The sequence below is a fragment of the Lampetra planeri genome, chromosome 59 (genome assembly GCF_965212315.1).
Source record: "Lampetra planeri chromosome 59, kcLamPlan1.2.h2, whole genome shotgun sequence".
Taxonomy (NCBI): domain Eukaryota; kingdom Metazoa; phylum Chordata; class Hyperoartia; order Petromyzontiformes; family Petromyzontidae; genus Lampetra; species Lampetra planeri.
The window spans coordinates 3,834,183-3,854,822 of record NC_136165.1 but is presented as its reverse complement, the minus strand read 5'-3'; the positions used below and the strand labels follow the sequence as shown (position 1 = coordinate 3,854,822).

Below are 20,640 nucleotides of genomic sequence, written 5' to 3'. Positions count from 1 at the left end.
CTGTTAGCGAGCAGCACCTATGAAAAGGCCGGCACGGCACACGAGGAGGAGGTGCATGGCCGGAACCCCGCCCGACCGCCTTTGTCTCCCTAGTGGCGATTTTTACACATCGCAGCAGGTACTCATTTGAGGCTGAGTCGACCTAGGGGAGGCCCAGGACCGGTTCAGATAATCGTCGCAGCGCGCTAACCGCTGCACTACCGCTCCCCACACACATAAACACACACACATGCACACACACACACAAACACGCACACACGTGCACACTCCGCACAAAAGGCGATCGCTTCATTGGAATCCTCGGAATCTCCCGCATCTCTTCCGCCCATAACCCCGGCCCGGGCAAGAGACGGACAGACGTCCGCCGCCGCCCGAGTGTTCTGGGAGTCGCTAGACCAAACAACTGGGTTTGGGGAGGTTTGCACAAGAGCAAGTTGGACCTCAAAAAGAACTCTTGCCAGAGACAAAAAGACAAAGATCCACCCCCCCCCACCCCCCATATTGCCTTAGAGACTTTTCGGACAAGCGCTGTTAGCGAGTAGCACCAACGAAGGCCGGCACCGTGTAACACACAAAGGAGGGGGGAAGGGCCCGGGACCGGTCACAACTATCGTCACCGCCGTTGGTATTGGCCGTGAGCGGGAATCGAACTCGGAGCGCGGCATGCTAACCGCTGCGCCACCACTCCCCAGTCCACCCCCCGGTGGCCGTGAGCGCGTTGTGTGTAGGGGCGCTCGCAAGGTCGTCCCACGCTCTCGCTGCTCGTCGCTTGCCGCTGGTTTGACCGGCCGCGCGCGCTGCAGCCGATGACCACCCAGCGCGCCGACTGCTGCTTTCCAGGACGTTTTTTTTATGTCCTCGTCGGCGGTACGAAACAAGATCCGGACAAACAGGATCCGTGTACTTCCTAAAATGAGCGCGGAGATGGGGGCGGGTGGGGGGGCGGTCGGTCGGTGGTTCAGTGGGTTGATAGACCGGTGGGTCAGTGGTTCCGTGGGCTGGTGAGCTGCTGGGACGGTGGTTCTGTGGGTCGATGGTTCGGTTTGGGCCGGTGGGTCTCAGAAGCCGTGGCAAAACCCTAAGCGTTGACGGCGCGTTACGTAACGCCGCGTCCACTTGGGTTGCGTTTCGTTCACGTCGCGGCGTGTGTCACGTGGCATCCACGCCACACTAGGAAATGCAAACGGGTTTTGATTCCTTACCCGTACCCGGCCGCACCAGGTTCGCAAACGGGTACCTGTACCCGGCCGGGTACGGGTAGCCAGGTATCGGATAGGGTACGGGTATCGGCCTCGTAACGTAGACAGAGGAGCGCCTCCTCTGTCTACGTTATGTGGCACCACGGGAAGTTGTGGTCGGGTTTCACCGACGTTACCCGGCGGCCGGGAATAGAACCCAGGGTACCAGTTCGCCAACTGCTGCACCCACCGCCCCCGCCCCGTGTGCAACGTCTGCATTGTACCTATTCAATCGGCATGCGCGTACAATGATCCCCTATTAGCTGTATAGATTTTATTTTGTTGTTGTAGATTGTGGGGGCAAGATTCTAGCCGGCGAGGGTCTTGCGAGCGCGGAGACAGCGAACGGTGGCTAGGAGATGTTGACTACCTCGCCCTGTATGCAGGAGGTCGTGGGTTCGATCCCGAACCTGACGCCTGCTGCTGTATATTTGGAGTTTGCGTGCCTCTATCATCATCATCACGGTGGCTAGGAGATGTTGACTACCTCGCCCGGTATGCAGGAGGTCGTGGGTTCGATCCCGAACTTGACGCCTGCTGCTGTATATTTGGAGTTTGCGTGCCTCTATCATCATCATCACGGTGGCTAGGAGATGTTGACTACCTCGCCCGGTATGCAGGAGGTCGTGGGTTCGATCCCGAACCTGACGCCTGCTGCTGTATATTTGGAGTTTGCGTGCCTCTATCATCATCATCACGGTGGCTAGGAGATGTTAACTAGCTCGCCTGGTGTACAGGAGGTCGTGGGTTCGATCCGAACCTGACGCCTGCTGTATATTTTGAGTTTTGTGCGTCTCTATCCTGATCTCTTGAGTTCTTAACTCGTTAAACAAAATCAACGTACGTCCCTAACACACTTTAACACGAGTGTGAAAAGCATGTTAGAATTGTGCTTTGTCACTTACATTCATATCAAGTTCCAAGTGCATCATTTCCGGCGGTATTTTGGAGAAAAAAAATGTCTTGACACGCTCACATTACAATTGTCAAGTTTTATCCCAGCGTAACCTGTTCTCGCTTGATATTTGTATCTGATCTAAGGCATCGTATGTGTCAACATTACCGAGTGTTGCGATGTACCCCGATGATTTTGTGAAATGTGAATCGATACCTGACATATGTATACATTCAGTTTCCCCATTAGTTTACACTCAAGTGTATGCAAAGCAGTTCTTATTTGCCCCCTGAGCCTAGTAAACGTGGAAAGTTGGGCCAAAGTGCCAAAGTTGACCCAACTCTTTCGACCAAATTCCAAAAGTTGGCATATTTACTGGGGGATAATAGCTCGAGTGAACGCACAACGTACGTCCTCGGAACTGAATCGGAAGAAAAACCGATGACGTACACGTACGGTACGTATGTCATCGCAGTGACAAGGTGTCAACCTGCCCGTGTCCGTGTGTGTGTATGTCCTCCAATCCAAAGCGCCCTTACTTGCTCAGCAGGTGGATTCTAAGCGCCCCTACTAACTTACTATTTACGGCACCGCGGGCGAAGTCGCAGAGCGCGCATCGTGCAACAAGAACGGCGGTGGGGGCCAGTTGCGTGCACCCAAGTTCAAGCGCTTACGGACCAAAAGAGCCCCCCCCCCAAAAATGTTTAAATTGGCGACTTAGGGGAGGGCGGGGTAGGGTGGGCTGGCGGAGGAGGGGAGGGGGGGTGACCATTGCGGAAAAATACAAGACGATGAAAAATGCAGGGTTTGGGGGGGGGGGGCAACCTGCCATCTGGCGCAATAAGAGATGTTGAATTGAATCGTCGAGTTGAATTGCCGCGCGCATCACTCAGGGCTCTCGCTCTGGACTCAACTCCTCAGCATAATCTCCCCCCCTTCCTCCAACCCCCCCCCTTGTCTCTCACCTTTGCTTTACAATTGTAAAAAAAGGTTGCAGAATAAGAAGAAGAAAAACACCCCCACCTCTTCTTGACGCTTAAAAATAAGAAAATGGCCCTTTGTTTGTGTTGGCGATACAAAGGGAGGAGGGGTGGAGGGGGGGGTGAGAACAAATATAATAACCGTCAATGGTCGTGATTTGTTTTTTTTATCTATATATTGTGCGTGTGCACGCGTTCGAATTGCGCACGAAAGTTTTGTCGTGCGGTCCATTGAAAAAAATGAAGGGACAGATGTGAATGTCAGACGTATTATATCTCTTTCTTTCGAGCCCTCCCCTCCCGCCCCCCCCTCTCTCCCCTAACATTAAAGGTCATCACGGTGGAGTCATGGCCCCGGCATTTTGAGCGTCAATGTCGACATCATCCTCGCGCAGCTTTATTTCGCTATTATTGTTCTGCGTGCGTGCACGCGTGCCCGTCCGCACGAGCGCGCGCGCCTGCTCGTGCGGACGTGTGTGTCCGCGTGTGTCCGCGTGTGTCCGGGTGTGTCCGCGTGTGTCCGGATGTGTCCGCGTGTGTCCGCGTGTGTCCGCGTGGGTCTGCGTGTGTCCGGATGTGTCTGCGTGTGTCCGCGTGTGTCTGCGTGTGTCCGGGTGTGTCCGCGTGTGTCTGCGTGTGTCCGGGTGTGTCTGCGTGTGTTCGGGTGTGTTTGCGTGTGTCTGCGTGTGTCTGCGTGTGTCCGCGTGTGTCCGCGTGTGTCCGGATGTGTCTGCGTGTGTCTGCGTGTGTCTGCGTGTGTCCGGGTGTGTCTGCGTGTGTCTGCGTGTGTCTGCGTGTGTCTGCGTGTGTCTGCGTGTGTCCGCGTGTGTCCGCGTGTGTCCGGATGTGTCTGCGTGTGTCTGCGTGTGTCTGCGTGTGTCCGGGTGTGTCTGCGTGTGTCTGCGTGTGTCTGCGTGTGTCCGCGTGTGTCCGCGTGTGTCCGGATGTGTCTGCGTGTGTCCGCGTGTGTCCGCGTGTGTCCGGGTGTGTCTGCGTGTGTCCGCGTATGTCCGCGTGTGTCCGCGTGTGTCCGCGTGTGTCCGCGTGTGTCCGCGTGTGTCCGCGTGTGTCTGCGTGTGTCCGGGTGTGTCCGCGTGTGTGTCCGCGTGTGTCTGCGTGTGTCCGCGTGTGTCGGCGTGTGTCCGCGTGTGTCGGCGTGTGTCCGCGTGTGTCCGCGTGTGTCCGCGTGTGTCCGGGCGTAGTGCCGGACAACCCCACCTCCCCGTCCGTGTGCCACAGCGCCGGCCTTCATGGGCCCTTGCCCCAACAAAGTCTGTCACAAGGCCACACGGGGGAATCTTTGTCTTTGTGCGTACGTGGGCGGACGTCGCTGAAGCAAAGGGGGGGGAGGGGGGGGGGGACATTGCGTGAGATTTCTCCTGCGTCCTGGGTTGATCCGGACTGCAGATAGCGATCGGACATCGTGATGTGATAAGGCGGCGGTGGGGAGGAGTGGTGGGTGGTTGGCTCTCCTGGGTTAAGAGCGGACAATTAAACATGCGGCGGCGGCGGTGGTTCGCGAGGCCGAGGTGACCAATCGGACAGGTCGCTTTTATCCACCCACACCCCATTACCCCCCCCACCACCACCCGCCCGCCCTCCCCCACCACCACCGCCCGCCCCCCCCCCACCACCACCGCCCGCCCCCCCCCACCACCACCGCCCGCCCCCCCCCCACCACCACCGCCCGCCCCCCCCCACCACCACCGCCCGCCCCCCCTCACCACCACCCGCCCGCCCCCTCCCCACCACCACCGCCCGCCCCCCCCCACCACCACCGCCCGCCCCCCCCCACCACCACCGCCCGCCCTCCCCCACCACCACCGCCCGCCCCCCCCCACCACCACCGCCCGCCCCCCCCACCACCACCGCCCGCCCCCCCCCACCACCACCGCCCCCCCCCCACCACCACCGCCCGCCCCCCCCCACCACCACCGCCCGCCCCCCCCCACCACCACCGCCCGCCCCCCCTCACCACCACCGCCCGCCCCCTCCCCACCACCACCGCCCGCCCCCCCCCCACCACCACCGCCCGCCCCCCCCCCACCACCACCGCCCGCCCCCCCCCACCACCACCGCCCGCCCCCCCCCCCCACCACCACCGCCCGCCCCCCCCCCACCACCACCGCCCGCCCCCCCCCACCACCACCGCCAGCCCCCCCATTTGATGCATGAGTGGTGACATTCAAAAGGACGCACAGCCGCACTGGCGGTGCAGGCCCCGTGGTGGAGGTAGGGGGCGTGGTGGGTCCTTTAAATGTATCAACTCCGAGTCAAATGAACGACAGCAGTCGAGAGATGGGTATTCTCACGAGCGCCGGAGATCGCGGTGAGAGATACCAAAGGAAAGGGAGAGATGCGGAACTGGGTGGATGTCCCCGGAGATGCAACCAAAGTAACAAGAAGAACCAATTCTTTTTGGATTTCAAGAGCCGCAGTGCACCGTGGGTAAACACGGGACGGCGGTCGTGAACGAATGGCTTGTCACGAAGGAGCTCCTTCAAGAGCCGCACTGGGCTCTTGAAAGAGCCACACATTCGCCGACCCCTGCGCTAGCCCATTGGGGAGCAGCAACATATTTGCCTGCCCCCCCCCCCGCCGCCAACCTATCTCCCCCCCACCACCTCGCCCCCCACCTTTCAATGACTTAGGCGGTGGCAGGTGACGGGAGAGATAATGGGCCAGAGATTGGGATGCGGTGTGAGATGAGGGAAGAGTGACGCAGACGAGATACAAATGAGAGAGATTGATTGGCGTGTTAGTTGGCTCGTGGTGGGGGGGGGCAGGAGGCCGAGGGGGGGGGGGCCAGCACGGGGTGGCGGGGGGGGGGGAGTTCAAAATTTTGGCGCAGTTTGCTGATGCCCAACAGAAGCAGCTTGCCGCTCCATCGGGCACCCCCGTGCGAGTCTTTTTCGCACCGTGGGGACAGACTTGGTGGCGACTTACAAATTAAATCGGAGCTCCGAGCTAAATAAAAAAATCTTTTGCAAGCGCCGGCTACTAATATCCACGGACGGGAGGCGGGGCGCGTAAAATGCGCACGGAGGGGGGGCACGCGCAGAGAGCGCAAGAGGCGCTGGAAGAGAGAGAGAGGGGGCGAGGGTGGTGAAACTGGAGCGTAAACCGCGCAGCTTGTTTTGTGTGCAAGGATTGCGATGAAAATGAAATCACCCGGAGGAGTGCAACTTGTCTGGACGGAGCTCACGGAGGTCAAGCGAGGGTTCGGGGCCTCGTGAACGCTTGCAGTGTGGGGACAGTTTGCGCGTCTCTATGCCCGTGGTCGCGTGGATTTTTATCCAGCCCCTCACGTTTTAAAAAATCCTTTATATTAAGTTCACTTGCTTGCTTGCTTGCGCGCTTACGACCGTGCAAATCTTTCGGTCGTTTTTTAACCCACTTTCCGTGATCCAATCGAGCTGACATTTTGCACACAGACTCGTTGTGCTTGACAATTTATTTTCGTGAAAAATTTTTTCCATTACTTTACACTTTTTAGGAATTTTTTTTATATTTAATTACTAATTGCTTAATGGTGGCAGGCAATCATCTGACCCATAGGTGGCAGCCATCTCAAGCCAGAGGACGAGAGGACTCTAGCCGCCACGCATATAAAGGATTTATAGTGAAAAACTTAGTTTTTACGGGTTAATTTTTTTCCCTCTACGTTTAGAATCGACGTCACGCGTTTTGAGCGTTTGGTTTGCGATACGTTTCCACGTGACGATGATGGCGATAAGCCACTTGGTTGAGCCGTCGATTGTCATGGTCAGATCGCTTCTGAAAAAGAGCTGTGTAGCTCAGTGGCACCTTACCTGGTAAAATAAAAACGAGTTTAGTTTTGGTTTATCTCTGACTGTAACTACGCTTGTTCAGCCAGAAACGGTTCGCCGAGTCTCAAGACTCTTGTGCAGGAGGGTCCTGCCAAGTGTTTCTTTGTTACGTGTCATCCCAACTAAGTAATTTGCAGGTAATTTTTTCAGTATTTCGTAAGTTTTGCAAACATCAGTTGCACTGTTAACCATGGGGGAGGAAACCGGACAGCCCAGAGGAAAAACTCGTGCAGATCAGAGGGGGAACATTCAAACTTCACACAGAAATGTGCCCCAGTCGGGAATCGAACCCAGGCCCTTCTCGCTGCGAGGCGCACGGCCGTCACCACTGCCCGATCTTACCTCGTGACGCGACCGGGGGCTCATGGCCGGACAGCGATTCGATTGATTCTTGAACCTCTCTGTGCCAGAGTTGTTAGGTGGATTTGTCGAATGAAGAAATAATTCAAAGTGCACTCGCTATATAGCCATTGCAGTTTGTCACGAACCTACTTGCTGTGCTGCCCCCCCCTCCCTCCCTCCACCTCCTCACCTCGCGATTCATTCGACCTACAAATTTGCACGGTCGGCTGCGTGCGGTGCGAAAGAAGTTCAACATCCACGCGTTGTTGGGACGATTCGGTTTGGCAAACTATTGGCTGGCCACCCACGCAACCGCCCCCCCCTCTCTCGTGACGTGCCGGCCTTCATTGGGTGCCACTCGCTAATAGCAATTGGCCCAACAGTCTGTGAAGTGCTTTAAGAGGGGGGCGGGGGGGGGGTTCTTTATCTTTGTATGTAGACACAGTGTATTTGCACAAAGACAAAGATCCCCCGTATAGCCTTAACAGACTGTTGGGGCAAGTGCTGTTAGCGAGCACCTATGAAGGCGGCCGGCACGGCACACACGAGGGGGTGCGTGGCGAACACCAGGTACTCATTTGAGGCTGAGTCGACCTAGGTGGAGTCCTGGGACCGGTTTAGATATTCGTCACCGGTGTCGGCCTTCAGCGGGAATCGAACTCGGGCCGCTCCGTTTGTTGCGCGGAGCGCGAACCGCTGCACCACACACAGAGACACACACACACACACAGAGACACACACACACAGAGACGCACACACACAGAGACGCACACACACACAGAGACACACACACACAGAGACACACACACACAGAGACGCACACACACAGAGACGCACACACACACAGAGACACACACACACAGAGACACTAACACACACACAGAGACACACACACACAGAGACGCACACACACACAGAGACACACACACACAGACATGTCCAGCAGATGCACGGCTTGAAGTCCGTGCAGGTGTGCGCCATTCGTTATCGCGATTAATTTGCCCCGGGGGGGAGGGGGGGGGTGCTGGTGACGATGGTCAAACAACAACGATGACAAAAAGTTTTTTTTTACGAGCAAAAGTAAATGTGTATATACAAAATAAGAGAGAGAGGAGTAAATAATTAATGTAACAAATGTCAGGCCATCTTCAAACAAAGGTAATCAACAACAAAGGCTCTTGCTAAACAAGTCGTAAATAACGAGGGGGGGGGGGGTGTGGGCTCTGTGTTGATTGGTCACCAAGCCGGCGCTGAGGATCACCAGAAATCCTCTACAAGGAACTTCTAATCTAAATGACAGCCGGGCCTACTAAACAGGCCATAAACAATAGTGCGTGCGTGTGTGTGTGTCCGTGTGTTGTGTGTGTGTCCGTGTGTTGTGTGTGTGTGGTGTGTCGGGAGCGGTGGTGTAGCGGTTAGCGCTACGCTGCGCTACGAACCCGGCGGCCCGAGTTCGATTCCCGCTCACGGCCAACACCCAGTGACGATTATCCGAACCGGTCCTGGGCCTCCCTTAGGTCGACTCGGCCTCAAATGAGCACCTGGTGCGGTGTGTAAACATCGTCACTGGGGAGACAAAGGCGGCCGGGCGTGGTGCTGGCCACCCCACTCCCGTGTGCCGTTCCGGCCTTCATAGGTGCTATTCGTTAACAACACTTGCCCCAACAGGAATGCAAAGGCTACACGGGGGATCTTTGTCTTTGGTGTGCGGTGTGAGCGGTGGCGCTCGGTCAGGGGGTCGGCAACCGAAATAACAGGAAGAGACATTTTTTTGCTGTTCCGAATTCGGTTAAAAGGTAAAAAGAAAACATAAACCTCAATATTTCAAGTGCCGCGCGACGCGCGTCAATATATGTACTCACGAGACGACGGTCCCCCAATAAATACCGGCCCTAGTGCTAGGCCATCAAGCCGTGGACCAAGCTGAAGCCTCGGTCACCCCCCCCCCCACGCCACCCCATCAAGTAAGCCAAAGGGCCCCGTGGCATTGACGACAACAACACCACCACGAAAAATGTAGGCGCGCCTTGGAAATATCGACACGAATTCAAATCGTTGTGAACGTGAAGCGCTTAGTTGGCGTAGAAACAAGCCGGTTCATCTCGAGGAATCGGAATCAGAGTATTTATTGACACCGGAGGAATCCGAGGAGCTACTAAGCTCTCGTTCACAGGTCTCTCTCGTCTCCAGCGGGGTTTGCATCTCACGTCTCGCCCCATCTCTGTTTTCGCGTGTCCACTTTTCTCGAATTTCTCGTCTCGTAATTGTCTCTCTTGTCTTCATCATCTCCTCGTTAATTGAAAAGCAGCAGCAGCAGCGACAGCACCACCGCCCCTGGTTTGCGAGCACGAGCTGTGGCGACGTGTTCGGGGCGTCGCGATGGCGAGATGTTAACTACCTCTCCCGGCACGCAGGAGGTCGTGGGTTCGATCCTCACCTCGACGCCTGCTGTATATTTGGAGTTTGCATGTCTCTCTCTCTATTTGCGGTCGCGTGGATTTTTCCCCGGGTCTCCTCCCGTTTATCCCCCCCCCCCCACCTGTCACGCGAACAGCCGCGTTTGTTGAGCTATCATTCGCGATAGCCAAGTCGCTTCTGAAAAAGTGGGGGGGGAGGAGGAGGAGTGGGCCTTACCTGGTAAAAAAAAAAATGTCACAGGAAGACAATGTCGGCTTTGTTGAGGACTATGAGCCCGCAAGTCTGTTGGTTATACGGCCATCAGTGAGCAGCTGCACAATCGCCCAGGTGGCACACGAGAGGGAGACTCCACTGTGCTCGCAGTAGGGGCAGCAGCTCGCTTTGATGTCGTCCCCGATCACGTGATCCAGACTCGAACCGTTGCTGCCGAGACCTGGTGCGCGTGTCGCATCACGTGTGCGCGTGTCGCATGACGTGTGTGCGCGTGTCACATGGCGTGTGTGCGTGTCACATGACGTGTGTGCGTGTCGCATCGCGTGTGCGCGTGTCACATGACGTGTGCGCGCGTCACATCGCGTGTGCGCATGTCACATCGTGTGTGCGCGTGTCACATGACGTGTGCGCGCGTCACATCGCGTGTGCGCATGTCACATCGTGTGTGCGCGTGTCACATGACGTGTGCGCGCGTCACATCGTGTGTGCGCGTGTCACATCGCGTGTGCGCATGTCACATCGTGTGTGCGCGTGTCACATGACGTGTGCGCGTGTCACATCGCGTGTGCGCGTGTCACATCGCATGTGCGCGTGTCACGTGGCGTGTGGGCGTGTCACATGACGTGCGCGCGTGTCACATGACGTGTGCGCGTGTCACATGACGTGCGCGCGTCTAGTGTAGCGGTTAGCGCCCGCTGCTCTACGAACACGGCGGCGACCCGAGTTCGATTCCCACGCTCACGGCCACCAACACCGGTGATGATTATTTGGACCGTCCTGGGCCTCCCCTAGGTCGACTCAGCCTCAAATTAGTACCTGGGGCGGTGTGTAAACATCTCCACTAGGGAGACAAAGGCGATCGGGCGTGGTGCTGGCCACCCACCCCCTCGTGTACCGTTCCGGCCTTCATAGGTGCTCGCTAACAGCACTTGCCCTAAAAGTATGTTAAGTCTCTACTGGTGATCTTTGTCTTTGTAGTGGGGAGCGGTAGTGTAGCGGTTAGCGCGATGCACTACGAACCCGGCGACCCGAGTTCGATTCCCGCTCACAGCCACCACCAGTGACGATTATCCGAACTGGCCCCGGGCCTCCACTAGGTCCACTCGGCCTCAAATGAGCACCTGCTGCGCGAACACGAGCTTCGATTTAGTTGACAACGCCGACCTGCTCTATATATACGCACACACTCACACCCCCAAGATCCGTTCAGCCCGAGCGGATTATACCTGGGTGCATTGAGGAGGTCGCTGCGAATCCTGAACCCCCGGGACTCCGTCGCAAGCGAGGTTTTTTCCGCGCCTCGACGGATATATTTTTTTGCAGCAAGCAGACATATTTAATTGATTCATTAATTCTCGCCGTGCTGACGACACTTAGCGGACCACAGCTTAAGGAGCGCTCGGCCCTGGCGGCGGTTGGAGCAACCCGAACGAATGCGTTGCGTCGCGTGTTTTGCCGCGAGCGCGCGTTGTGCAGTTTAACACGTGGTAGGCTTTCGCGACCGATGTCCATAATAGAGGTTTTTTTTGGGGTTAGATTGCGTATATTTGCGCGATCTAACACCAAAAACCTCTGATGCGCATCGTGTGTTGTGCGTCCGTCGAGCGAGCGCACGCTCTGCAGTTTTACTTCGAAATCACTTCATGCCCTTTGTGTGTTTTTTTTTGCTTTTTGTTGCCGAGGCCAATTTTCAATTGAGGAAAAACTCAAGTGCGCATCTGTCAGTTTTACTCCCCCAGAATTCGTAAATCGTTGCGCGGCAAGCGCTCTCGCGCGAGCAACACTGCTGCAAGGCAGTCGATGGTTTGTCCATTTCAACCGAATTGTTTATTGAGGAGGGAGGAGGAGGGGGGGTTGGCTCGGACTGCCGCTCCGTGCCTTTCCTGCGTCAGAGCCGCTGACCCCCTCTGCCCCCCCCCCCACCCCGACCCTACTACGATCCTGGGGTTCACATTTTTTCTTGTTGAAAGGTGCTGGGTCTGAAGCGGAGCCCCTCGCTGTTGTCGAGCGAGCGGCGCGCCCCTTCTCGGGACGCTCCGATGTCTTCCGGCCACCCCGTACGCGAGCCCGTCGACGCGAAGCGTCGGCCAAATATCGCGAGCAAAACTCTCTCCCGTAGAGGCCGCGCGAGTCACAACGAGGCCTCCACGGACGAAGCGAACGCACGGTTGTTCCTCTTGTTGTTGTTGCTATCATCGTCGTCGTCCTAGCGCTATATTTTCGTTGCGGAGCTTCCGTCGGCGACGAAAGATATTGCTGGGTGCGCGGTGGCTTGGGGCGGCTTGAGTGGTCAAGGTCTGAACAGGCTGGACGCACCTGCTTACCCATCGACATCTGAAGAGCATTGGTCCGGGGCATTGGTGCACGGCGTGCAAACCTGCAGAGGTGGGCCACCCTGGCCTGCACACCGGAGCCCTCCCAGTAAACGCGGCCAACGTTGAGTCCCTCCAACGTTGGTGCAGCGGTTTAGCGGACTCTCGCGATAAACCCCCTGCCCCCCCCCCCGTCCCCTCGGGGCCGTGAGCCCGCGTTCTTCCGACGAGTTCCGCACGTGACGGTGCACGCGGAGACAAAGATCCCCCGCGTAGCCTTAACAGACTGTGGGGGCAAGCGCTGCTAGCGAGCACCCACGAAGGCCGGCACGGCACACGAAGGGGGTGGGTGGCCAGCGCGTGCGCGTGCGTTCGTGCGGCCGTCAGCGAGATCGTGCGGAGAGGTTTATTCGTCTGTTTCAGCAGCGTCAGAACGCATTACGGGCCTGCTCGCTCGCCCCCGCCCGCTCGCCCCCGCCCGCCCGCCCGCTCGCCCGCTCATAAAGTGGACGATGATGCTGCGTTTTGCGGCCGGACGGCTCAATGCATCCCGCTTACGTTCCATGAGATTACAGGCGGCCGGCTGACCCGGGGTTATTATTATTGTTCTGCGACAGGGGGTTGGAAGGACATGGCTGGGGGTGGGTGGGTGGGGGGTGGGGGGTTGTGGAGGGGCGGGGGGGGGCCAGTGATCATCCGATTGTTAAGCGGCACACGGAGAGCAAGGCGGCCCGGATGGTTTGAGTTAAATAACATGATTATCATCTGCATATCAGCATTCCTGAACTTGCTGAAACCAGGGTGCTGCAGAGGGCATGAGGGCGTTTGGGGCCTTCTGTTTGCATGTGCCTCGATCTGTGTGTGTGTGCGTGTGTAAGTTTATACGTGTGTGTGTGCCTGCATGTGCGCCTTTGTGTACGTGTATGTGTGTTTATGTGTGTGGGGAGTGGTGGCGCAGTGGTTAGCGCGCTGCGCTACGAACCCGGCGACCCGGGTTCGATTCCCGCTCACAGCCAACACCACGGACGATTATCTGAACCGGTCCTGGGCCTCCCCTAGGTCGACTCAGCCTCAAATTAGTACCTGGTGCGGTGTGTAAACGTCGCCACTGGGGAGACAAGAGGCGGTTGGGCGTGGTGCTGGCCACCCACCCCTTTCGTGTGCCATGCCTGCCTTGCCCCAACAGTCTGTGAAGGCTATACGGGGGATCTTTATCTTTGTTTTTGTATTCTTGTGACTGTATAATGTGCCTGTGTGCGTTTGTACCTATATATGTGTGTTTGGGGGGGGCGCGGAGTGGTGGCGCAGCGGTTAGCGCACTGCACTACAAACCCGGCAACCAGAGTGTGATTCCCGCTCGTGGCTAGCGTGGTGACCAATATCTGAACCGATCGTGGGCCTCCCCTAGGTCGCCTCGGCCTCAAATGAACACCTGGTTTGGCGCAATGGGGAGACAAAGGCGGCCGGTGAGCCTGGCCGTTGCCTTCCCGCTCGTCTATGCTTCCTCCTCGGGCCTCTGAGACGTCCTCTCTCTGCGGGGGCGATGACCAAATGCCGTACCGAGTTGAAGTGACGATCATTTCTACTCCAGTATGACGTTGCGTGATGTGGAGCGGTTGCATCGTGAGCCAAAGCAGCGCGGGGTGCGTGTGGACTGTGTCGTGGCGGAACACGGGCGCGATGGAATCGGATGCATTAAACTATTTTACCAGCTACGGCCCACTTTAGTTATGTAGTTCTTTTTCAGAAGTCACCTGGTCACAAATGATAGCGCAGCAAAGTGGCTTATCATCACGTGGAAGGTGAGCCAAGTGCCCTAAAGGCGCGACGTTGATTTCCTAATGTGGAAGGAAAAACCGAAGGACCCAGAGAAAAATCCACGCGACCACGGCGAGAGAGACACGCACACTCCAAATATACAGCAGCAGGCGTCAGGTACAGGATCGAAACCACCACCTCCTGCGTACCAGGCGAGGTACTTAACATCGCCTAGACACCCTGATGATGATGAGAGAGACACACACGGAAACTCCAAATATACAGCAGCAGCCGTCAGGGGTCGGGATCGAACCCACGACCTCCTGCGTACCAGGCGAGGTGGTTAACACGTTGCTACCTACATGCCTGGCAAGCTCCCTTCAGGGCGCGTGGCAGCGAAACGTTGGACATCGTGCCGAACAAGCCCAGCGCCGGCGCCGTCGACCTGAAAAGCGCGACGCGGTGCCGTTGGGCTAAGCCGCTAAGAGAACGTTTGGCACCCGTTCAACTCGCCCCTCACACGTCGAAGGGCTATCGGCGCGGCGCGTCTCGATTGTCGTCGTTTTTTTCCTTTCCGTGCCGCGCATTTAGATTCCCGGTGAAATACGCGGCGCTTTTTGTAAAAGTGGCGTCCGAAGTAAGAAAAAAAAACTTGCTTGGTCTGCACCTCGCCGTTCAAAGTTAACACAAATCAAGGCGGAAATAAAAGCCTCCTTTCCCCGCCACGCTATCGTATATTGGACGCGCGTTGGCCCCCACACCTCTGATTTAAGGTAATTAGAAAGGGGGGGGGGGGGGTGGCGTGGAAGGTAAAAAAAGTGGAAGATTCTGCGCGACACTCGGAGAAAGGAACTCTGGCGGCGGTGGCGGGGCCCGTACGCTTTTTTTTTTCATTCCGTTCCACGAGCACCCATTGTCCCGGCGATGGATTTGAGCTGAGTTACGCGTTCGCAGATAACTCTCCATTCCAATAAATTATTTCTCTGCTCCGAGATCCGCTTGGCATTTTTGTCGCTAGCGATCGAGCCGCCACTTTGATTGAGGGTTTGTTGTTTTGTGTTGTTGTTCGCTTTTTTTGGGAGGTGGCTCTCTTTTTTTCTTTTTCCTCTCGCCGCTTGGCTTGGCCCAGCCCTCGTGGATATTGGGGAACGTCTTTTTGGGGGGTGGGGGGGGGATCTCGCCGCTTCTTTTGCCTGTCAGCACTTCTCTTAATTAAAGGGGCGGTCTGAGCGATCCGATTTGTTCTCGCACTTTTTCGCGGCCGGAGAGCCGCCGCGTCTGCCAGCTCGGCTAGGATCTGCGTCGTCGTCGTCATCGTCAGCAGCCATGCTCTAGTCACTGCTGGATGAAGGTCTTCCCACACCTCGGCCGATGTCCCGTCAGGCCCCCTTCCCCTCCTTGGGCCGTCGCTTTGTCGTTACCCTGCGCGGCAGCAGCGTCGCTCAAAATCTGCTTCGGACACGGAGGTCCCGAACTCATCTTCTTGGTTCTTTCGGTAAAGTCACGTAGAAGGGAAATAATAAAATAATAAAAATAAAACATGCTAAAATAATTATCACGACGTTTTGGCCACAACGCAAGCAGCCGTCCTCAGGTAAAGAACAGGTCTGTCGGGGAGACAGCGTCTGAATGAAACACCACCAGGCTTGCGTTGTGGCCGAAACGTCGTGAGAATTGTATTTTATTATGTTTTATTTTTATTATTTTATTATTTACCTTCTACGTGACTTTACCGAAAGAACCAAGAAGATGAATCCCTGCAGTCACGAAAGCTTTAAATCGAAATTTAGGTCCCGAACTGTCACAGCCTCACGTCGGATCTCCTCCGTCAGCCCCTCGGTGTGGAACGTCAAATGCACTCAAGAAACATCTCAACTCCGCTCTCTATGTTGGGTCAGGCTTTCGAAGCACCCCTGAGTTTGGCTCCGCAAAATAATCTGGCGCGTTATGAATGTCATTATTTCCATTATTATTACTACCACGGGACGTCATCTCCTGCCCAAGCCCGGCGCGCCTTCGGAAAGCGTCGCGTGACCCTCTCGCGGATCGCGTCCGGCAGCCGCCTTGTGTCGTGTCGTGCCGCGTGCAATACTGAGCGGCGAGACATCGGACCGTCTGAAGGGGTTGATGTTTTTGTGCCAACGTGTCGCTCGCGCGTCGCGAGACGCTCCGGAAACGCACGAGGACGCGCCGCGAAAGCCCCGCGCACGGTTGCCAGATGAAGTCGTCGCGAATCCGATCGCACGCGAACGAGAATGCCGCTCAGAGATTACCGCATCGTAGGACGCAACACCAAACTTTTACTGGGAGAATGGGGGTTTGCGGGGAGGGGGCGGGATAGAAACCGCGTGGGTCTTATGCTCTGACTCGATCGCCCCATCTGCTGTGTGCCGTGTGGGCAGTAATTCGATTTGTCTGATGGGATGCAGCGGGGGGGTGGGGGGGGGGCGGCGAGGGGGGGCGGGGCGGGGGGGGGGGTAAGCTGCACCCTCCGAGGTGTTTAGAGTGAAGTAATTACCGCGCTGGAAGCCAACTAAAAAAATAATCAGTTGTGACAGAGACGACGTTCGCACGCCGGTCCCAGGTGCACCGCGCTTGTCTCCGGCTGCGCCGGGGCTATGGATCGGCTTCTGGTAAAGGGGTTGGGGAAACACTTAAGAATTTTTTTCCTTAATTAAATGTATTTATTTTATTTTAGTCTTCGCGTAGCGCGTTGGCTCGACAGAGCATCGACGCAAGTCGCCTTTTTTTCTTGACCCCCGCCCCCCCCACAACCGGGAACGCAAGTCCCGGGGAAAAGATGAAAAGACAATTTTTTGACGAACGCGCCTCAAATTCCGATTCAATTAGCGGTAGGTGGGGGGTTTGGCGGCGGCGGTGGCGGTGGGGGGGGATTAGCGGATGTTGAGCGTCGATTGCGAGTTTTGGGGCAAGTTAGAGGATGCGCTCAATGAACCGTTTTCAGCTCTGCCGTCCGCTCAATCGGCCCCATTGATCCGCTCGCTTTCTGTTTAAAACAAAAAAGATTTTTTTTTTTTGCTGGTTTCGCTGTAAATGCACGTGTGATTTCTGTTCCTCCGTATGGATTTCACTCCGGTGAAAAACCGAGCGGAGACGGAGGTCTTTATTCAACGCTCAGCCCGCTGCGCCGTCGTTCGCTAATGCAGAGCGATCCGTCGCCAGTTTTTTTGTTGAGGGAGAATCAGGCCTGGCGATTTCAGGCTCTCCTCCGTTTTGTCCGCCGGGTTGTTACCGCGCTTCGTTCGGCACGGTGTCCGACGTTTCGGTACACGTGCTGGGAGCTTCTTAAGGAACTTCCTTTTGCAGCGCGTGGAGCGAAACGTCGGGAGCGCTGTGCAACAGCAGCAGCAACACAGCCGCCACAGTCTCCTCGAGTGGTTTGTAAAGCGACGTTGATAAGATCGGAGAACACCTTGGGCGCACAAGCGTTCAAGTTACAGAGCCACGGAATTTTGGAGCAATCGGAAAACTGCGAGCACGAACGGCCCGGTTTGTTTCATCTCTGTAAGGAAGTAATGCTTCATTAGCGGGGGATAATTGGGCGACCAAATGAACATTTCCCGAACGGCATTTGTTTCAATCAGCAGAGTTGCTTACGTATTTAATTGTTACTGTTACAGATTATTCGCTGGGAGCTGTTGTGCGTCGTCGTGTGTTTGTGGTTTTACTCCCGGCTCACGGCTTACATCAGCGGCAAATGATGTGCGCACTCGTCACAGCCCTCCCCAGTGCGGTGAAGTATGGTCAAACGGCTCCCATAACCAAGGAGCATTGGGAGGCCTTCTGTCATCCGGATGTAAATCGACGTGGATGCTGTAAATGGTTGTTGGATAGTGCATAGAACAAAGAAATTAAATACAGAGAATGTAAAATAAATATATTCGCAGATTTATGTCTTTTTTTTGGCCCCAGTAATGAAGTCTTCACATGTCTTGAGAGCGGGTGTCCCATGAATTATGAACGATGGAGTCATTGATTTTCCACCGTGCACCAATTAATCTGCGGATACGTATTTACGCATATCTAAAGTAACTTTGTAAAGAAATAAAACAGCACGCTTAATAATAAAACCCCGGTAAAAACGCGCGAAACGGATGAAATTGTCGGGGAAAGGACGATACTTGGACAAAGCCCAAAGTTACTCGCTCACCCGGAGCAGTGCTGCTCAAACCTTCTTTGAGCCCGCGGATCGCTCGGCCGATGCGAACATTCATCTACTCATCAATAACGCTGCCGTCAAGTAAATCTTTCATCGGGGACCCTCCGGGCGATGGCCCTTCTTCACGTCAAGGAAGGGCCATCGTCTGAAAGATCTCACATTTTATTTTGTTTTCTTTTGTGATGAGCGTGTCGTTGTTAATTGCGCCCGCGCCCCACTGCCAGCAGAAGGAGCAGCAGCGCCGAATAATTATCGTCGTTTCAAATTCACAAATCTGCGCATTGTAACTTGGTGCGGTGTGCGAACAGCGCGCGGCACGCTGGGCAGACACACGTCACGTGGCGCAGTGCTACCGGCCTCAACAGGCGCTCGCCGACTGTGCGATCGCGCACCCCCTTGCGACCTGCGATGGCTAACCAGGGCGATCGCTCTCTCTCTCTCTCTCTCCCCGCTGTGGCCGTGCGACCGCAGGGACGCCCGTGAACCGCATCCCCATCATGGCCAAGCAGGTGCTGGACCTGCACACGCTCTACAAGCTGGTGACGGAGAAGGGCGGTCTCGTGGAGGTGATCAACAAGAAGATCTGGAGGGAGATCACGAAGGGACTCAACCTGCCCACGTCCATCACCAGTGCCGCCTTCACTCTGCGCACACAGTGAGTTGTCTCGCTCAGCGTCGGACTAAAACTTAAATGTATTTTTTTTTACACACCTGGTAAGGCCCAAACTTGAGCTCTCTACGTAGCTCTGTTTCATGAGCGACCCGGCCATCGCAAACGAAAGCTCGCCGAAGTGGCTTATCGTCGCGTGGAAATTGATAGCAGCAGCCGAATACTCTGAAACCGCGCGATGTTGATTCTAAATGTGGAGGGGGGAAACCGGAGGACCCGGAGGAAAATCCGCGCGACCACGGGGAGACTCCAACTATACAGGCGTCGGGGTCGGGATCCAACCCACAACCTCCTGCATACCAGGCGAGGGAGATAACATCTCATAGACACCCTTATCTTAGAACTTTCAAGGACTTGGGTTTACCAGACTGACTATTTCGTTACCTGTGTTCAATCCACCTCACTGCAGGCCACAACAAAGACAAAGATACCCCCATATAGCCTTAACAAACTGTTGGGGCAAGTGCTGTTAGCGAGTAGCGCCTATGAAGGCCGTCACGGCACACAAGGTGATGGGTGGCCAATACCACGCCCAGCTGCCTTTGTCTCCCAAAATGAGTACACCACACAAGGTACTCATTTGAGGCTGAGTCGACCTAGGAGAGGCTCAGGACCGGTTCAGATAATCAACACTGGTTTTGGCCATGAACTCGGGTGTCGCCATGGTTCGTAGTGCAGAGCACTAACGGCCACCCCGCCGCTCCTGATAGGTCACAACCGGCACGCTCGCTCACCCACTCACTGACCCAGCCACCCATTCACTCGGTCAGATTCGCTCACTCGCCACACTGCTGCAGGTCACAAAATGCATCCTTCCGATCCCTTCCCTCGCACCGCTTCCCTATGGAATTCCCTCCTCCAACCATCGTCTCTTCCCCCTGTCCCCCTTCCCATCGTCTCTTCTCTGCCCCAAGCTCTTTTTTTCCCTACACACACACATATATATAAAATGTTGTTTAATTCCACATTCTCCCACGCGTACATTGCAACATTCTTCATACGTTGCAACATCCTGTTGTCATGGGCTTCGACGGGTAACAGGTAAACCGGACTCATCAAAGCAGTCGGAGTGGGTGAAGGGAGGGATTTTCCTTGGGGAAAAGAGGGGGGAGGGGGGAGGTGCTGTTGGCCAGGTCATTGGCGTTCTGGCGATCAGGTACTTAAGACTGGTCTAAGGTTTAGCAATGGACCCCATGCACGTGCTGTAATTCTTCTTCCTCGTCTGTGAGCTTACCAGCTTACAGCTCAGATGCTGCTCATGCTCCGATTAGGCCTGAATTGATTCAGCCACTGAGTATGGGACGAGGGGGGGGGGGTTCGTGATTCTACCACGCGCTCAATACGGTTTTCCTGGCCCCGTTACACTGAAAGTGCTTACCAAAGCGTTCTGTTCTCGAGTCAGCCCCGTTTCTCTTGGGCCCCACAGGGTAGTTTCCACACTTGTTTTTTTACAGATGTATTGTTAACGTTATCGAAGACCCCCCATTATATCTTCTCGGTTCTTTCGGCAAAGTCACGTAGAAGGGAAATAATAAAATAATAAAAATAAAACGTAATAAAATAATTCTCACGACGTTTCGGCCACAACGCAAGCAGCCGTCCTCAGGTGAAGAACAAGTCTGTCGGAAAGACAGCGTCAGACGAAACGTCGTGAGAATTGTATTTCATTATGTTTTATTATTATTATTTTATTATTTCCCTTCTACGTGACTTTACCGAAAGAACCAAGAAGATGAATCCCTGCAGTCACGAAAGCTTTAAATCGAAAACCCCCCATTATATGTTTCATAGAGCTCGGCGATAG

At 55.6% G+C, this 20,640-nt stretch overlaps 1 protein-coding gene across 5 annotated transcripts in view; it reads left to right on the top strand.

Moving 5' to 3' along the window:
- LOC144736177 (uncharacterized) overlaps nucleotides 1-20,640 on the top strand; it is a 257,956-nt gene that overhangs the window by 198,910 nt on the left and 38,406 nt on the right. For all 5 annotated transcript variants that reach the window (XM_078618759.1, XM_078618762.1, XM_078618758.1 and 2 more), the window contains one exon: nucleotides 18,638-18,821. In XM_078618759.1, the coding sequence (XP_078474885.1) occupies nucleotides 18,638-18,821 (184 nt within the window). The remainder of the gene's footprint in view (nucleotides 1-18,637; nucleotides 18,822-20,640) is intronic.